An 18,847-nucleotide genomic window follows, 5' to 3' on the forward strand; every position below is an offset into this window, starting at 1 on the left:
CTGTAAATACCAGATAATTGCTTTGGAGCTATGAAAGATAAAGCCTCGCAATAAATACACCAGACTTATATGAAGTGTCCCACTCATCAGGAATCACAGTTAATCCTGAGCTCAGCACTACAGCAGAGCTTGAATTTCATTGCAAGGCTGCTGGCACTATAGTTAACTGGAGGGGTCAGGGACTCTGAAGAGGCTTTTTAACCTTCCTCTCAATTCTCATCCTCTACTTTTAGCAAGTAATGGTACTTACCTGGGACAAAGCTCATGGTTTTGGAGCATTTAGCTGCCAATGCATGAGAAATAGTATGAAAAAGAAGCGATCCCTAAAAGCCTCACAACACATGCCACTGCAGCTCAAGCCCTTAGTCCCAGCTTAATCTTGTCTTTACATTCAAAGGACAGATAAATTCACAGGAGAATTGGGACACCCAAAGAGTCAGAAAATCTTGTGTAGAGAAATATATTTAGTGCACGCAAATATGCCTGCACTCTGCTGCAATGCAAATCTGCCTTATTGTCGTCCTAATCCCCGTGCATGACACACCAATAAACAAGGGGGGGTTAATACTTTCCATCTGTGTTCCAGATTGCTTCCCACACTGCCAGCCTGCCTGCTTCCAGTTGTGGAGGCATCACGGAGAGAGAGATCCTGCAAAGGCCAGGCTGCCGAATCCCCGGGGAGGTTTAAAATGTGAGCTGCAGTTTTCTCACTCTCCGTGGGCACCGCAGTCGGCCGTGCAACGTATGGCAACAGCTCTGTTCTCATTTCACGTCTGTCATGCAGAGATAATTAAAATCTACACTTCCATCTGAGGGGAACCGGAGGGTTTCCAGATGGGTAACTGTAGTGCATATTTCATACTGGATTATCACTTGCACCAAAAAGCCTTGCCTGTTGCCTTCCCACCTGTTGAGATTATTGATGGGGCTGCCATTGAAAAGCCCTCGTGGGCCCAGTGGCAGGGGTCTGTGCAGCTCGTGGGACTCTGAGTTTACCTCACACTGCACATCTCAGCTCGGTGGGCAGCCACTGGAACACCCTTCCCCGATGGGCACTCCTGGGCAGGCCACTCCTGGGCAGGCCACTCCTGGCCCTCGCAGCAGAAAGGAGCCGCAGTGCATCGGCCTAGCACAAAGCACTGGCTGTTGTTGCCCTGCAGCATTAGCAATGGCTATAATATTGCAAAGGAGGGACAGCCAGCTCCACAAGGCTGCCAGGCAAGAGCTGCTTCAGTGGACTGAGCTGACCACCCACTTGGAAAGGCAGGATTGGGCATCGCTATGCTGGATGGAGCTTCTCAGTTTCAGAGAGAGCAGAGGCACAATGCACCGAGCTGTGACACAACTGCTGCCAGAATGCCACCTAGAAGGAAAAGCCTGACCCATGAGAGGTTCTCATGTACTGGCAGGGGTAGAGCTGCCGGAAAAGTAACCCTGCCCAAAAGCTGCATGGTCCTGCTGCACAGCTGGGGTCCAGAAAGCCCTGGTGGGGCTGGGAGTGCAGTGGGCCCACGCTCACTTCTGCAGACAAACACACCAGCCTCAGGCAGACAAAGGCTTTGATAGTTCTCTGCTACTCATGCAAAACACCACTGTCATATGCTCTTAAATGCACTTCCCCATTTGGTTTGGAGCTTCAAAAACCGCTAGGCTGACATCAACAATGCAAAAAATTTAATTCCACCCCCTCCCCTTTCTGAATTTAGAATGATAAAGGACCAACAGTTATGTCTGGAGCAGGCAAGCAGATATTACACACATCTTGCTTACAAAATAGCTCTGGTTTTCATGAAACAAGTTTATTTTCCTCCCCCAGCCATTGATGAGCACATGACAACCGTATAGAATAAAAGCTCAACTCCTTAGTTCTGCTCACATTCACTCAACATTTGCTCTAATCAATTATCTTATTTCATGCAGTAAGAAAAGAATGAGATTCCTGTTATGCAGCCATAATCAGTTACAGTATGAAGCTGTGTCTGTGGAACATTTCTGATTTTGAAAACTAATCATGTGCTCTGCCATTACATTTCTCTTGTAAAACACTGGGCTTTGACCCAACTTGTTTCTTCCCCTCTGCCCTTTGAAAGCATTGAGGGCACAGCCTTGTCTGAGATCCCACATTCCTTCCCTGCAGAAGCCAGCCAGATTGCACTGCAAAAAACACATTTACTCAGGGAGACAGGATCTGGTTTATCTGTTTTTCTGTTTATTGGAACATAAAAGCAGAAGTGGATGTCCCCTGGGAGGCAGACAAGAGGAGAGGGTGCTGCGTGTGACAGCGGACGGCTGTCGCAGATAAAAGTCGCGTCTTCACACGAAGGGCTCAATGTTGATCTCCAGGACAGAGCAAGGCATGGTGAGCTCAAACTTGGTGATAACATCAGGGTGTACGACTCCAAGTTTCCCAATGCTTTGACCTTTGGCAAAGACCTCAGCACAGCGACCAGGAAAGAAAGCAGTGCCTGTAAAGAAAGTGAGAGAAAAATCAATATTTCTTTGGGCCGGAGGAGTCAATAGGCATTTAACATGCGGAACAAAGCTTTCAGTATTAAATGGTTCTCTGTGCTGAGATGCTCAGAAGGGGCTCTCACATTCTTGCATTAAGAGTTGTCATGTTTGATAGGGAATGAGAAAACAGTGAGTTAAAAATAAAATGTAAAGCCCAAAGCGTGGGCATTTTTCACACTCCAATTGTTTTGACTAAGTTCCTCCTGCAATAGAAATTAGCACAGTTGAGTCAGAGGGCTACTGAAATGAAGAACTTTTGCAGCCTTTAGGCTATTTAACATCTGAAAGTCTCCCACCTTAGTCTGTTTAAAGAAATAAAGCTTGCTGTCATATAAAGGGTAAGCAGGCATGTCACCCTTGTTTGCCTGTCACATAATTAAAAACAACCTGCATTCCTCAGCTGGGGAAGAACTTTTTAAGCATTTTTCTGTACATCATAAAACTGTGAAACAATGAACACTCAAAGAAAGCCACAGATCATCTTCCTCTTATCTCCAACCAGGTCCCAATTTTTAAATGCTACATGGAAGTTTCTTCCTAAAAAAGTAGTTAGATTTGCCATGAAGAACTTGGAGCAGCTGTGCAGACTTTTTCATGGAAAGACTTTCCTACCCAGGAACTTCCCTGTGTGTGGTGGCTCTACCAGCACTATGTTCAAGATTGTCTATTGCAATTAAACGTGCATGTTTTTGGCCTCTGTCCTGAGGTGAGTGGCATTTTTACCTGACAGTCCTTCTAAAAGACAAACCCACACCAGACCAGCCAGTTGCTCCTTCTGAAAGCACCTTTTTCCAAATGAGTGTGTGGAAGCAAGGCACGGTGTGTGGGACATCCCGTGAGCAGTGCTGCTGGCACTGCTGTGACATCCAGGGGAAGGGGAGAGGATGAAACAAGGCCACTGAATCCTACATATTCTGAATCCTCCGAAAGCTCTTCCACCCTGTTTTTAATGCTGTTGCCTTCAGTGTCCTCTGCAAAAGGATCACAAGAATTTCCCAACAGCAACTTACTCTCTGGTTCCACCAAATGCTACTTAAGGTTCAGGATCAGCCCAGGACATTTTACTGTGTGTACAAGGAGCTACTTAAAAAGGCAATAATGTCCAAATGAACCTCAAACCTCAGGAGCATTTTCATGATACTCTGATCACTGGTGGTCAAGCCCAGAGATATTCTCTGTTAGCTCTCCAGTGGAAATAATTCATTTAAGAAGTGTCTCCTGTGAGGTTTGCAGTTGTAACTTGCAGCTACAAGAACAGCAATTAGATCTTTTTCTTTCCAGAGTTGTTGCAAGTGCAAATTAACTTCAATGTCCACTTCAATTTTGGTCACCTTTTGAAATCTGACCACAGTAATATATGACCACAGTAACATTGCTTAAAGGCTGTTTTTAAAATATCCAGAAGCAGAGTATTTTAAATCATCCAGTTCCAGTCTTAGCTACAAGCACAAATTGACTACTTACACTGGATGTACAACAGTGACATTACCTCACCCTGGATGCTACTGGCACATGACTCCAGCCAAAGAGTCACTTGCCACTGCCAGGCTGCACTATTCAAAATAAGATGAAACAAATTTAGAAAAGAGTCAAATGTCACACATACAGATCACTCTGCAGATTGTGGGTGAAAACATAACCTAAAAATAAAGTTGGCTTTTACTTCGTGGTAAAGGCTTTCCTATTTGTAAATAATGCTGGTATTGTACCAAAGATATGAGCAGCAAACAGAGACTTTCTTTTAGACACTTGACTGTAAGCTTGAGCTGGCACAAGAGCAAGAGCCAAGCAGTTCATAGTGTTGGTGTGGTACCCCTCTATAAATCTATAGGAAAAAAAGAGCTTTGACAATAGGGTCAATTAAAAATTGAGTCTGACTTGTCTGTTCTTCTGAGCTTCCTTCTGTGTAGTCTTGGGAAAGTTATTTTATCTTCTTGCACATCTAGAGCCAGTTATGTCATGAGACAAAATTATTTTTAAACTTGTTGTAGCTATCTGATGGGGTCTAAAATAATACTGTACTCAATCTAACAAGGGCAGCTTCCCAGATCTGTGCCACTTCCCATTGTGTGAGACAACGCTGTTTTCATACACAACAAATGCTCTGCTATCCATCACCAGTTGTTGGTCTCCCAGTCCCAGTGAGTTCCAAACATGCTGCTCCAGGCCATGGGTTAGAAACTGAGCAGAATTTTCCACCTCATGCAGCAACTGATGCTGGACCATGATGTTACTTTTCTTTGCACTTCCTTGCAGCAAAGAGGGAAATATATAATTAATATCAAGGGGGAACATTTAGGTCCCCAAAGTACAGGAAATAGGATCTTCAAACAACATCTCAATTTCTAGTTAAGCTGACCCTGAAATGCTGGCTGCTTTACAGGGCAGTCACCAGTGTGCCCCATGCTCTGCAGACATGGCAGTTGCAGGGCACAATTCTGTGGCTGGAAAAGATCAGACAATAAGCAAATAAAAATGAAGGAACCTGTTAAAAACTTTAGAGCCCCCATCTGTCCAGCCAACACATGGCTCTTGCACCAAAGAAACATGAGCTGAGAAACAGGTTTACAGAGAGTTTATGAACTCTGGTTCATAATGGAACCATTATTATGGTAATTGGCTGCACTACAGAATGCTTCAAAGTATATTCCTGCCTGCCAAAAGGGCCTCCAGACTGCATCCCTCAGGGGGGCTCTAAAGCCTTCCTCATCTTAGTGACTCTTCCTCTGACCACACAGGTGGTAAGGGAAGGAGGTTGCCTCATGCATTGGACTGGGTGCTCCATGCGCCTCTGCCATGGAACTAGAATTTGGAGCAAATGTAAAGTCCAGGTGAAAAAATTCAGAGAAGGGAAAAAAAAAAAAAACCTCAGAAGAAACATGAAAAACCTGAGCAGAAAGGGGGGAAAGAGAAACAACCATTTGCAGCTGGGGGAGAGCTTTGACCAACCACAAGCACAAAAGGAGACCTGAGCTAGAGGAACCTGCTGTGCTCAGGCAACACACAGGCTGCAGGAGGACCTGAGAAACCCATGGAGCAGGGCAGCAAACCAGGAGGATCATCAAAATAACCAGGAAACAAAGGTAAGGACTCTTTTCATCCTAATTTGTGTGTTTCTGGTATTATCAAGTAAATAGCAATGATGGCTAGGGTTTCTAACAAAGCTTGTGTTATGGACTGGGCAGTGTTGTGTGACTTCAACTCTTGAAGTAAAGTAGAAGCTTCAGCGTGAGAGTCAAGGCTGTATGAAAGAGATGTGCTGAAGCTACTTGCACACATGGGAAATCAGCAAAAAATGCACACACTGTTACTTTCTTTGTGTAAGTCACACCAGAAGCTAAAGCCCAGCACTCTAAAGCTTCATCAAAGTGTTCCCAAAGGAGGTTTTCCAGAATCACTGGCAGCTGTGACCTGCAGCTTTTGAGCAGGAGTTCACCATAGTGTGTCCTGCCTGTCTATGCAGTATCATCCAAGAATAGCATGGTTGTGAAGAGCATGGCTGTCCCCAAGAAACTGTCCCTGGTTAGGGAGGCACAAAATCACACCTGGAGGCCCCACTCTGAGCAGGTGTGTTAGGAAGAGATTGTGATTGCTGCTGGTGCAATTATCCTGACAGGCTGCTCTTGTAGCTGCAACTGGTTGGTTGTACCATCAACTACATTGAGAGTCAAAATTCATTTAAAAATTGTAGTTTACTGTAACTTCTGTTTTAAGGGTAACAGATTTATCCCTCTTGACATAGTAAATCCTTTCTGCTCTGCGCACAAACTTTAATAAACTTCACCTTGAAATCTTGTCAGAGATTGTATTGTCCTTGCTGGTAGAGACCCAGACAATGCCAGAGGAAGCCTGAAGGTGTAGCAGTGGAAATCCACCTCTTAATATGTCAGGTGTGTAAGTGGTAGTTAGGAGAAGGGGTGGGGTGAAATCCAATACACCTTCCTAAAGAAGGGATGCCAAAGCCAGCCCTGTCTTCTGCTGACACACTACACGCAAGGGGAAGACAAAAGCTACTTCTCGTGGCTGCAAGTAAGAATTTAATTTCTAATGTTCAGTGATGTAGAAGTAATACCTTTAATTAAAGCTTCTGTAGCATGTCCTCAAAATCCGTAATTGCCTTTCTGTATTCAGGCAACAGGGCCACTTTGATTGCTTTGGGGTAATTCTTTGGCCAATAATCCAACAGAGCATGTAGTCTTTAGCACATTTTCTGGCTAATTGACCCTCAAAGAGCTCCAAGTTCCCTGCACTCTTTGTTGTCAAACACCTTGGACAGTTTCTTTTCTCTACCTTACTCTCCCTTCCTTTCAAAAAGAAATAGATTAAAGCTGTATTATAGGCCTGCAGTTGCACTAAGCCTTCAAACCGACTTGTTTTTTCCTGTAATTTGAAGGAACACTGGAAGCTGAAGCTTAAGAAGGTAACAGAGCAGAGCTTATCTGGCCCCAGTGGTCTTTCATCTTAATTCTCCTCCCTTTAGTGACTCCAGCTGCCCTTTCACTACCTCACCCCAACTCACCTGGGGAAGTATTTTGCCTGTGCTACAGTGGATGGAATTTAGTTTTGTGAGGTTAGATTGGTTTTAGGACCAAGTTCTTCACACTTTTGACGATTTCCTTCTTTTGGCAGATAATGCAAATCAAATGCAGAGTCAGGGGGCACTGTCAGCCCCCTGTGTTAAAAGGCAGCCCCACTCTTTCTGCCCATAAACACAGCACAGAAAGGCTCCCAGAACCTTATGGAAACCAACAGCAACCTCAAAACAGATCTTGTCATGGAATGATTTACCTTCAGCTAATTCTTAAAATCACAGACATCTCAAATCTCCCATAATCTTTGGAACATACTGAGAGACCAACTGTTCTCATAAGTTGCACATTGTCAGCAGTTCTTCTCCCTTATATTCTCAAGCCCAGAAAAAACATACTTTGGGATCAGTTGGATATTTGTCAACTTTAATCTCTTGATTTGTAAGTCCTTACTAAAGCTGTGACAGAACAATTGCCATTTCCCCCAGATCACACCTAATTGTAGTGACACACCAGGAAATTCAAATTAGTACAATTAAATTTAAGGCATGCGCCTTAATTACCCCTCTCAAGAAAATAAATAACACTTGACAAAAATCACAGAATCAGTATCTGTGTGATGTGAATGAATATGTCCTTGTCTAAAGGGCATCTTCCATTCTGATCTCTTCCTCTGTTTTTCCAAAAGCCGCCTCATACAGGGCACAGCAGAACAGGGTAAAGTGACAATCAATTATTTACCTGGACTGCTACACCGGATATCCAAAAATAGAGTCCAGGATTAGAGTCCTTGTGCAGACAATAAGGCTGGGAACACAGAGAATCATCCACAGATTTGCAGTGGTCAGTCAGTAAATCATCTTCTCTTATTACAACTAAGTCAATGGCTGAGTTCTTATTAATTTGTATTTCAGGGAGGGTGTGAGGAAAACTAACTCTTCTATTCCATAAAAACCCTCATATACAACCCTATAAGCTGGAATTGTTTTTCCTTCTTGCTATGGAATGTCCCAGGAGCTTTAACAGAGGTTGTTTGGTGTTGCTGGGTGTCAGAAAGTGGTTCAAGAATGCAGTAGGTTTGAGGCACCTCTTTATTCACCTGTGTTAGCATCACACACTTAAAATTATCTGGGTAAAATCATTGTGTTCCTGCCTTTCCTAATGGAAGGTATACTTGGGTGGATGCTGAGGCCAAGGAATGCAGATATTTGGGGGTCTCTTATTAAACGCTGCATGCAGAAAAAAAAAAGTAAAAAATCTAGAAAGAAATCTATCAAATTCCATATATTTCTCTAGAAATCAGTATTTGTGTATAACACTCAAAAATTTGCCTTTGTGGGGCAGTTGTGAGAAACAGCAACTCCCCACTGGAGTTTAGTTGCTTTGCAGAGTTACCATTACACAGCTAATCTTTGCTATTAGGCTGGTTTATCTGATTTATCCACATTTATCTGAAACATTATACTTTGTCTAAAAGTCACAGCCTAAGCTGATATTATGTCACAGCTACTTTGTCTATAAAGCTAGGGAATTCCTAATCCCAAATAAAGCTCACTTTTTTTTAAAAAAGAGGTTTTGCTATTTCACTTGAGTTAGATAACACAAAGCTTTGAATATTAAAAAACTTAGTTTATCTGTGTCCCATGAGTGCTTTTATCACTCTTTGGATATCTGAAGGAATGATTCATCCTCGCAAACAACAGAATCTGTCAGAAACTAGGATACAATAAGCCATATGCTTTCTGGCAGGGGATATAGCACACTCTGTGTGCACAGCAAGGCAGCAGGTTTTAGCTTGTTAGGCTCTGCTTTCATACAGGCACTAGAGAATAACAAGAACCAGCACTAAGCCAGGCTGCAAGCCTACTTTAGTGTGTCACATTTGGTTTGCAAGTTGTTTAATCACTCCTGTCCTAGACCAAGCTGCCCTTCTCTCCCAGTGACTCCACTGAGATAACCAAGAGCCACCTCATGTTGTGCTTTCACAGCTCCCCCATTTCATGCCTTTCAGAAAACAACTTGACAAACTGGCATGGAATAATACATCCTTAAACAATGAATCTCAGCAGTCACTGGAACTGTTCATCACTTAGTTTTAGCACTAAGGCTTGTGTTGCAAAGCAATGCCTCGTGGCTGAAGCACACAGTGGCTCCAGCAGGAACAGAAATGCCTGAGCTGAGGGCGAGCTCAGCATTTCTCTGTGTATCTGCTCATTTCTAACACAAGCAAAGATAAAGTCAGTTCCTCCACCATGGGCAACAGGTAGCTTTAAAGCCTGTCTTCACACTGATCTAAACATTTGAGCCAGTATCTTGCAAATTCATGTTTAAAATGTTACTACAAAAATAAAAAGAAAAAAAAAGGAAGATTAGATTTGAAGCACCACCCCTCTGGCTTCATATCAAAGTTGAAAAATCACACCAGACTGAAGAACTGCTAAACCATGAAGTATAAAATCGACATGTTCATATTTGGTGACATTAATATCAGTATGGTGGTGAAAATGAAAGGAGATGCATGCTCAGTCTGCCTCCAGCCACTGCAGGCTGAGCAGATGAGAATGGAATTGAAAGATGGAGCTGTAGGGATGGGCAAATGTAGCATTTCTTCAGAGAAGCCAGAACTTCACCCTGAGAAAGGAGCTGTACTATTCCTGCTCTTTCTGCTAGTGCATCCAAATGAATAATTTCTTTTGTAAAGAAGGCTTTGTAATATTGAAAATATAGTTGATGATTAAGAAATAATTCTTTATTTAAAAATGTAAAACGTTGGAAACTACCTAAATCTATAATTATACAATGCAAAGCTGTGTCAGACATTTAAAATTCTTGATGCAAGGAAGACTTTTATCTGTTAAGACTTGTTATGATATGTGATTAAAAAAGATAGTTGCCTTTGGGGGGCAAAACCAAAGGAATTAAACTCTGAAGACGCCTCTCCAGTAAAGGAATAGCAGAAGAGCAAAGAGTTGTCAGGGAGAAGACATTGCCATCTTGAGCTCAAGGAACACAAATGCTTTAGATGGTTCTGGCTAGCAAAAACTGATCAAAATGAAAACCCTTAACTGTCAGGAGAAACATTACTACTCCTTGGAGCATGCCTAACCTGTCAGAATTAAATGCAATGGGAAGAAAAATATTGTAATCTTTCATAGTTAATGCTTGCAAAAAGAGGCACTAGAAGACAGCTTGACAGTAGAAGATGGCTTCTGCCTATTCTGTCTCTTCCCAAATTGACTTGACACCTTTCCTCAGTGTTTTTGCAGTTGCCATAGATTTTTTATCCCTCTCCCACTACAGGACACATAGTTCTAAATTAGTCAATTAAAAAAGAGTTTATCTTCTAAAATAATCTTCTGGATTTGAGAGACTAATACTTTCTTTGTTCTGTAATTGAATTTCTCTTATTTCATATATGGGGGAAAAAAGTGTGTCAAACATAATTTGGTGATGAAAGTTTAAAAGACTAAGAAGTCTAAGCCTGTCAAACCTTTTATTATCCCATGCTGTGCTAAAATAATGTACTTTAACTCACACACCTTTTAGGGGATAAGGGCTGATGCTTGAAGGGACATTCAAGAAGTTTCAGAGAGGAGCTGAAATGACCACAGGAAAGGAAAAAACCCTTTTCAAACTCATCTCTGAGAGCCTCTTTTTCATATTAAAAATCAACAGTATAACACAAAGCTAAAAAAATGAGGCCTATTTCTAAAATCAAACTCTGGGTTTTGCCACAAATTCTGTGCTGCTTGGCCTACCAGCATCACTTCCAACAGCAAGTCACCTCTGAGGTGTCCAGTGCCAGTGTGCTGCCAAATTTTGATAAACCAGATTTATCTGGAGATACTCCAAACACTGTAGACTCTCACTTTGGCTACATCAATAATATAGGCAACCCTCCTGTTTCATATCTTTCCTGGGTACCTCCCTGGGTATTAATACAGTTAAACTCAAATTTGAGGCATTAACTCCAGAGTGGGAAGATACTTGATAGAACAGAAATAAGCTTGGCACAAATTTATAGGGATTTAGTTCCTATAAATCTGAAGACCTGTATTACAGAAAGGAGAGAGACACCAGAGATAATAGACAATTAAAGGGATATTAAGTGAGCAGCCACACCTACTTTATTAGATAATTTAATGCAATATTGAGTGGTTGTTCTTCATGTAACTAAGTTCCCTTGATACTACAGAAAAATTGAGAGAAAAGGATGAGAAATTAATCAGATCTCAAAGTAGTGGCCAACACTGGAAAAGCAACAAGAGCTTGTGACAAACATCCAAGTTTGTGAGATGATTTATAATCAAGCCATTTTAATGATCACTGCTGGTGCTTCTGAAACCTCTTGCAGAATTAGGGTAACACATTAAAAAGTACTAAAATGAGTCAGATTTAAAAAAAAAGCACCTATTCTTACCTCTCACTATTAGTTCATTAAGCTGCCTGGGAGGTAGGGAGGGGACTAAACAGAGAAACAGTGGAAGATCTTCAAGAACAATTTATTTGATAAATGAGTACTAGCAGTTTCATAATAAAAAAGAACAATGTTTTTGTCCAAAACTCTATGCAAATTTAGTGCTGAAATGAATGTGGTCAAAAACCAGGAAGTTCCTTAGAGACAAAAATGAGAGAAATAATTTGCACTTCAGAAAATGTGATTACTAATAGTGGTTGAAATTCATCAAGGAACTGAAAAAATAGGAAAGATTGATTACTGGCTGCAGTAAAGACAGCATTTAAAAAAGACTTAAGAATATTGGAAACAAATTGCAGGTAAAGAACTTTGATTTACTAACATGACTGGCTAAAGATACAGAAGTGTAATAAGTTTTTAATGTATGTTTGTTTTCATCTAGGGTGAGGGGGGAGGTATTGAGTAGAGTGAAGTGTTGTCCAGTCCACTGAAACAATGAGGAATATGTCTGGTTACACCTACCAGGATTAGGATGTTTCCAAAGCACCAGGAGTCTCGGGCATCAGAATTGTGGTGCAATTCTCAGAGCAAATATCCTGCATGCTCCTGTTAGCTTGGAGTTCCAATACTGGAAATTCAGCAGTACTAGAAAAATGTTAATGTGGTGGCAGTATTCCAAGGTGGGTGATCTAAGTTGATCTTTGGTATTAAAAAAAATTGTGGAGAACTGGCAAAAGTTAAACTAGCAGGAGTGAAATACAGTGAATTACTAGCTGATGTGTTTTATTAAGAATGGATGTTTTCAAACAAATGTGATTATCCACAAACTTGTAATTTGAAAGACTATACAATGGCACCTGTAAGAATGCCAGTTAAGTGGATTAAGAATTGTCTGATACCTCCCAGTATGTCAGAAATGATATATGGAGACCTGGTAAAATTGGCACATTTCCTTTAGTTATCTATGAGTAAATAGACAATTATTGACATTTGTGACCAATGCAATGGTTGCCAAGACAGGCAGCTGAAAGGCCAGGATTGCCATTAAGAGCAATCAAGCTACAATTTCTTAAAATAAAGCAGGTATTAATAATGCCAAGCTCAATAGAGGGACTAAACATCTGCATACAGCTCAGTCTTCCAATTTAAGCTGATCACTAGAGATAGATGCTGCAGTTCAATTCCATACCTCTAACTTGGAATTAGTCCCAGACTTCCCTTCTCTTGTCTTGTGAATTGAGGTTCATGGTCTAAATCATCTTTTAAAGTTGTTTATTGTGTAATTATTACTATAAAAGCCAATGTTTATTGATGTTCTTAGTTATGGAGATAACTATTACACCTCTAATTTCACAGCTGAACCTTACTAAATGGGAAGCTATTACTATGATTTACTGTGGAATTAAAATTTTCTACACTTCACCACACCTTTCATTTAATTAAATAAGGGCAGTAAAAAGAAGGGAGTACAACTTCTGTTTTGTTGTTTTGTTTTTTTTTAAGACAACTGCCAGTTACTGAATGAAGCAAGAGTTAGTATGCATTTATTGTGTACACATTTCACACTGAACACAAACAGGCTGACCTGCCAGCTTTGCTAAGTTGATCATTACCTTAAAAGAATGAATGGCATGAACATTTAGTTAAAAAAAACCAAAACATTAATAAATTCAAGAGGTAGCTGAAATCCCCGAGAATCAATACCGTAGAAAAAGGAAGTTCCTATCACAAGCTGATTCTCTTTAGGAGTTGCTTGTTTTTATGAGATTGCTATTTCAGCTTTGTCATGGAGGACACTGGGGCAGACAGGGGAGCAGCAGCCATGCACAAATTATCTGTAACATTTTCTGTGAACCTGTCATTTCATTTTGATAAAACAGGGATATTACCTTCCCTTTTCAAACAGTCTGTGCTTACTTAAATTCCATGTGCAAAGTATGGAGACTCCTGTAAGGTACTGCCAAACCAGGGATTTCTTCCTTAAATAAGGGACTCTTAAATGTTACATTAGGAATGAAGATAATTACACCTTCCACTTCACACCACTCCTTTGAAGGCTGTGATACATAATCCACTGTCAGGATTTCCTAAGCCCTTCTTTATTCTTTTCAGCCTAAGTAAGGCTTTACTATGGACCCAAACCCCATGATTAACATCACCTCCTGTGATTGTTGTCCTGATCTCTGGAAGAAAACTGTCACCTCAGATGGTCTTGCAAAAGCACAAGATCACTAAAATATTGCAGAAAACACATCCATTCCTGAATAAAACTTGAAATTAAGAATATCTTCCAATATAATAATGTCTCTAGTTTTCAGTTCAAGGGAATTGAAACCAATAAAAGTGAACTAAAAATTAAATAGTTTTATGAAATTACCTGAAAACATATAAATGTCTCTATCTGTAATTTTATATTTAAAAAATTGCTTACCTTCTAATCATACACATCCACACTTATATTTTATTAATGGTGTGGAATGGTTAAATCTCAAAAATTTAATATTTTTTTTTTATTATGGAACACATACAAGTTTGAGGATTGATCATATTTTTCCCATCTATATTTGATATGGATGCCTATGCTGTAAAAGAAAGAGAAAATCCAGAATGCATTTCTAGGCTAGTAGGATTCACTGTCAAAAAGTTAATTTTGTGCATTTTAAAGAAATGGGGAGTATTTCAGACTATTGACCTTAGAACTTTAATTTTGTTTAGTGGCAATAAGAAGGTTCCATTAGTAACTTTCTTAAAAGTGGAAGGCATTGAGTATCAAATGTATGTTGAAATCCTCAAATTCAGTTGGTCAAAAGCCTCTCTTCCTTAAGGCTGCTCTAAGCAGCTCTTCTCCATTTATTAACTAGCTCAGATTACACCAAAGCACAGTGCAAAGGCCAGGGGAACATCACAATTTCACCCATATTTTCTAGCATCTGTACTTTTTTTCCCAGGTGTTGCTAGAGAGGCAAAACCACTCTGACCTTGAGGTCAAATCACAGGGCACTGAGGTGTTGGCAGAACAGAAGGAGCTCAAATATCCATCGCTGCACATATGGACCATGCAGGACCGGAGCACAGGCATTTCGTTTTCCAGAGGGAACTTGGAAAAGTGTCAAATATGTGCCCAACACATCTCTATCGGTTCTCTGCTGCTCATTTAAAGCTAGATTTTATTCCCTGTATTGTTTTTCAATAATCAGTGGAACTATTTTAATCTATCTACTATTTAAAAAGTTACACAAGGAGTAAAAACAACTGGCCTAAACCCTACCTTTACACTGTGTTGCTTACTGGTCTCAAGCTTTGTTTAAGATTATGGACAGAGACAATACCTCTAAATCAGAGCCCTAGGATAAATCTATTTCTCACTGTATAAATTTGTAATTTGGCACAGGCAATAAAACAGCTTCGTGCAGATGCCTCTAAAAATCTGTGCCATGTGTAATGTCCTAGTTTCAAACCTCTGAAGTAACTGGCACTGCTCTTACGAATTATTTCAGTATCCTGAGGTCTCTTTAAGATGTTACAGGGTCTCTTTCTTTCTCTGAGCAGTTACCTTACTCCATCATCTGCTGGCATCTCTCTCACACATGCCTAATTGACAAATTGTGAAGCAACTTTAAGAAACCAAAAATAACAAACAAATAAGCAAACCAGCCACTAAAAAACCAAAACAAAATTCTCCAAATTACTGACTTCCAACCATCTCTGCAGTGAAGGTCTCAAGCTAAGCTGGTGGAGTGACACTGCATTTGCTATGGCACCAGAGTATCAGCCATGTGCATTGATAGCAAGGTTAAATTCCAATGTCAAGACAACTGCAAGGAATCCACGTGCCATCCCAGGAGAGTTTCTGAATCACTGCTAAAACAGAAAGCAGTATATATATTTTTTTTTTAAACCAAAACCCACAAACTGCTTGTAATATATTGCACATGACAAGGCATAATCCACCCTCTGCACTAAATGTGTCGTGGAGTAATGTCATGGGAATGCAGGGATTTTGAGTGAGCATTGTAAATCTCACAGCATCAGGAATACTGAACAGCACTAATATCTAGAAATAACTTCTTCCCTATGTTAGGATTATTTTTGAGGCCTTTTTCCAGTTTCTTGAAATCAGCTGTCATGTTACAACACAATATAAAACACTTGCCAACATCTTTCAGTACTAAAGTAAATTCTTGATACGTCTATTCAGAAACCAGCTACAGAAGAGTTTGGAATAGGAATAGAATATTTCAGTTTGACTTCAATGGCAGCTGAGTACCCAACTCCCAGGGGCTCTTCCTGACTCCCAAATACCACACCCCCCCTTCCAAACAAGAGGCTTTGCTATTACATGTTCTGTGCTTGATAGAATTAGAATCAGAAGTCTAATTGTATTAAACAGTCTTCTGATCAACCTGGGCATCCTATTAACAATATTCTAACAAACCCATTTAGAGTCTGCCCAAATAATACTGAGCAAAACAGTACTTTCTCAAAAAAAGCATCAGTAATGTCTGACACCAGTGTGCACTGAAGTGCCAGAAGAACACTTAGCTGCAGTGTTCTGTCTGGCATCCTGGCAGCCCACTGCAGAACAGGGAGACACCTAACATGCTTTCATTACAGTTCTAGGAACAGCAGAGTTAGGTCAGGCTGCCAGGGACCCTGTGTCAGTGCCACTGTTCCAGGAAGTGCAGAATGCAGGCACTTCAAGCTGAGTCAGTTTGAGTCAGTGTCTCATATCTCTGAACACCACTGCATGACATGTAAGGAGAATCACAGCTGCCATCCCTGTGGCCGTGCTTTTCTGTTCTGTATTTTCTACACTGGTATTTTAGGTAGCAGAATAGATGAGTTGCTGCTGCTGCTCTCTTCCATCAACCTGTATTCTGGCAATGAAGGAATCAGGTCAGCCTGCTTGCTTTCTCTCTTACATGCACATACACAGAGGAGATTCTGCATTTAAGGATGTTATTTTTAATTCATGTGCAGCTCACCCTGTATGGAGAAGGAAGAGGGCTGTTATACAACTATCTAAGCAGCAGGGTCAGTCTCAAAGACAGCAGCTCTTTGAATCAAAGATACATATAAGGCATATATCTTCCCATGAATGTATAAATAAAAGGTACCTATTAAAAAAAAATATATAGATAAAGCTAGAAACCAAAAGTTAAAGTGTAAGAAGTTGCCTTTTCCAGGCTTTGTTAGCCAAGGAGAATACAGTGGGTGTCTGGCATATTCATCAGTTCAGTGAATTCCTGTGCACCCTATTGCCATCAGCAGATTAAATCATATTAAACAGGTCATGGCATATATGCTGTATTATAAATTCCCTTAAAAAGCTGTAAACTCACAAAGTACATTAAGCTACTCAGGGCAGCTCACAGAAAGATAGCAACCCCATTTTACAATCAGTGAATGGAGACAATGCCTTTTCACTATCAGCATGCTGCAATATGACAGCATGTATAATGATATTAACCCTTAGTTTGTACTGCTGAGAACAACCAAAAATTCTCCTCAGATTGTAGGGGACCATTTAACTTCCACAACCACCTCTGCTGTAGACTGTAGTTCTTTCTTCCTTACCTTCAGCTGCCTTGATGGTGTAGCCACTCTCTTCATTTGGTGGTACTTCCAGGACCTGCATGACTCTGTCCAGTAAACCATGGATGATCTCAAAGCCTGGGCTTTTGTTGTAATAAATAGCACATAAATGTCTGTAGTTTCTTGCTCCTACATCTGCAGAAGAAGGAAGCAATTATGTTACCTGGGAAACTTCACCACACTTCTAACTAACCTTGCCTTTTGTATCACTTTTCTTCTGCTGTCCTGTGAGGCACTTGTGGCTGGAAGGAGAAATAAGTACGTAAAATGGCTTCTCTGACAGACTGTCATGTAGCTGAGGAGATAATGGAATTTCTTTAACCCACCAGATTCTCAGAGTTAGAAATGTAAAGAAAGATTTAAAGTACCCTATGCCTTGAGCAGGAAAAAGGGTTGCTACGTTGCATTCAAGGATCTTGTATGCAATGACAGGTACCAAGTGTAAAGCTAAGTGCTAAAGAAATGTAAAACAGACGAGCCAAAATGCAAATACCTAGTAGGCATGGAGAAGCTTATGATGCTGGTGGGAATGCTAAATATTTATAGAACTCAGCTGTAGAACAACTGCCAGCACAAAACAATCAGCCCACAACCTGAAATTAGTTTTAATTATGTTAACATGGTGATCTGTGAAAAGATCTCAATTCACAGAGGTTCCCAAATCACAACAGATGCTTCTGGGATAATCTTGGACACCCTTGCAACCAAGTGATTATGAAAAATGTGCTACACTGCACAAACTCAAGACAGTGACATAAGTATCTCCCACTTTGGACAATTCCTTAAGTCAAACCCGTACCTTATGCTTTCTGACATTACCGATTTCAGCAAAATGTGTTTCCCTTTTTATTGAATTTTCAGAATGAGTATGTAGTAGCATGTTGTTACACTTGTTCCTTGAGGCTACCCCACTGCAATGCACACTGTCTAGGATTAGTGGGACTTTTGAGGCTTTACTAATCATGGGTTTCAGCACTTTGATCAAGTCAACAGGAAGCAAGCTCAAAAAAACAAGAAAAGGAAAGGATTTTTCAGGTAGCATAGAGTTAGGCAGTGAAACTTCTTCACCACAGGAGTTTGTGGATGCCAGAAGTTTACACAGCTCTGGGGAGGCAGATGGAGACCATAGCTGATAAATCCACTGCTTCTTACTACAAAGAAGCACATTTATGCTGGGAAATCCCTGAGCTGCTCGTGGCCATAGAGCAGGGGAGCCCTCTGGCAGCATTACCCACTTCTACCTCAGAAGCTCTCCTGCTTCTGCTCTGGCAAGCACTTCTAGCTGGAGTTACAGCCAGGGCATTAACCTACCACATGAGAAATTAGAGACTGAATGAAATTTATGTCTTGTTTATTTGCTCCAGCTAAACATTTAGTGACAAAAAAATCTGTCAGGAACTAAACAGGAAAACATTTGAGTGACCAGAAATATACAGGTTAAACCAGACAGTAAAGCAGAGGAGCAGAGCCTACACACAAGATAAAAGCTCAGCCTTTTAGAGACAGAAGTCATTCAAAATTTCTAGGCTAGCTACTCAGTACCACAGCTGCAAGTTCTCTCATCAGTCACTGAAAGCTGAAATTACTGTGGCAGTAAGTCTGCAATTTGTCACTCAATGGTTTTTTTCCTGTCATTATAATAATGTGCAGTGTTAAATAATGCTGAAGAATCCAATCCTGAAGTTAAAATGGCAGCGCAGGAAACTACAGGGGAAAAATATCAATAAATGCAGTGTCTGGTTTTGGGTCTTTTGAGCACTCTGGCTGCTCTCTGTGGGTGTCACATGTGTTTCTG

The 18,847-nt window shown here is 40.7% G+C and overlaps 1 protein-coding gene across 1 annotated transcript in view; it reads right to left on the reverse strand.

The window, feature by feature from the left end:
• Window positions 1-2,187: 2,187 nt before the first annotated feature.
• The window catches only part of FARSB (phenylalanyl-tRNA synthetase subunit beta), a 36,066-nt gene continuing 19,406 nt past the window's right edge, over window positions 2,188-18,847 (reverse strand). The window contains exons 16-17 of the mRNA XM_030280348.4: window positions 17,035-17,187; window positions 2,188-2,465 (exon numbers count right to left, since the gene is read on the reverse strand). Coding sequence (XP_030136208.4) covers window positions 2,314-2,465; window positions 17,035-17,187 — 305 coding nt within the window. The 3' untranslated portion in view covers window positions 2,188-2,313. The remainder of the gene's footprint in view (window positions 2,466-17,034; window positions 17,188-18,847) is intronic.

This window comes from Taeniopygia guttata, chromosome 9, assembly GCF_048771995.1.
Source record: "Taeniopygia guttata chromosome 9, bTaeGut7.mat, whole genome shotgun sequence".
NCBI classification, from domain to species: Eukaryota; Metazoa; Chordata; class Aves; order Passeriformes; family Estrildidae; genus Taeniopygia; species Taeniopygia guttata.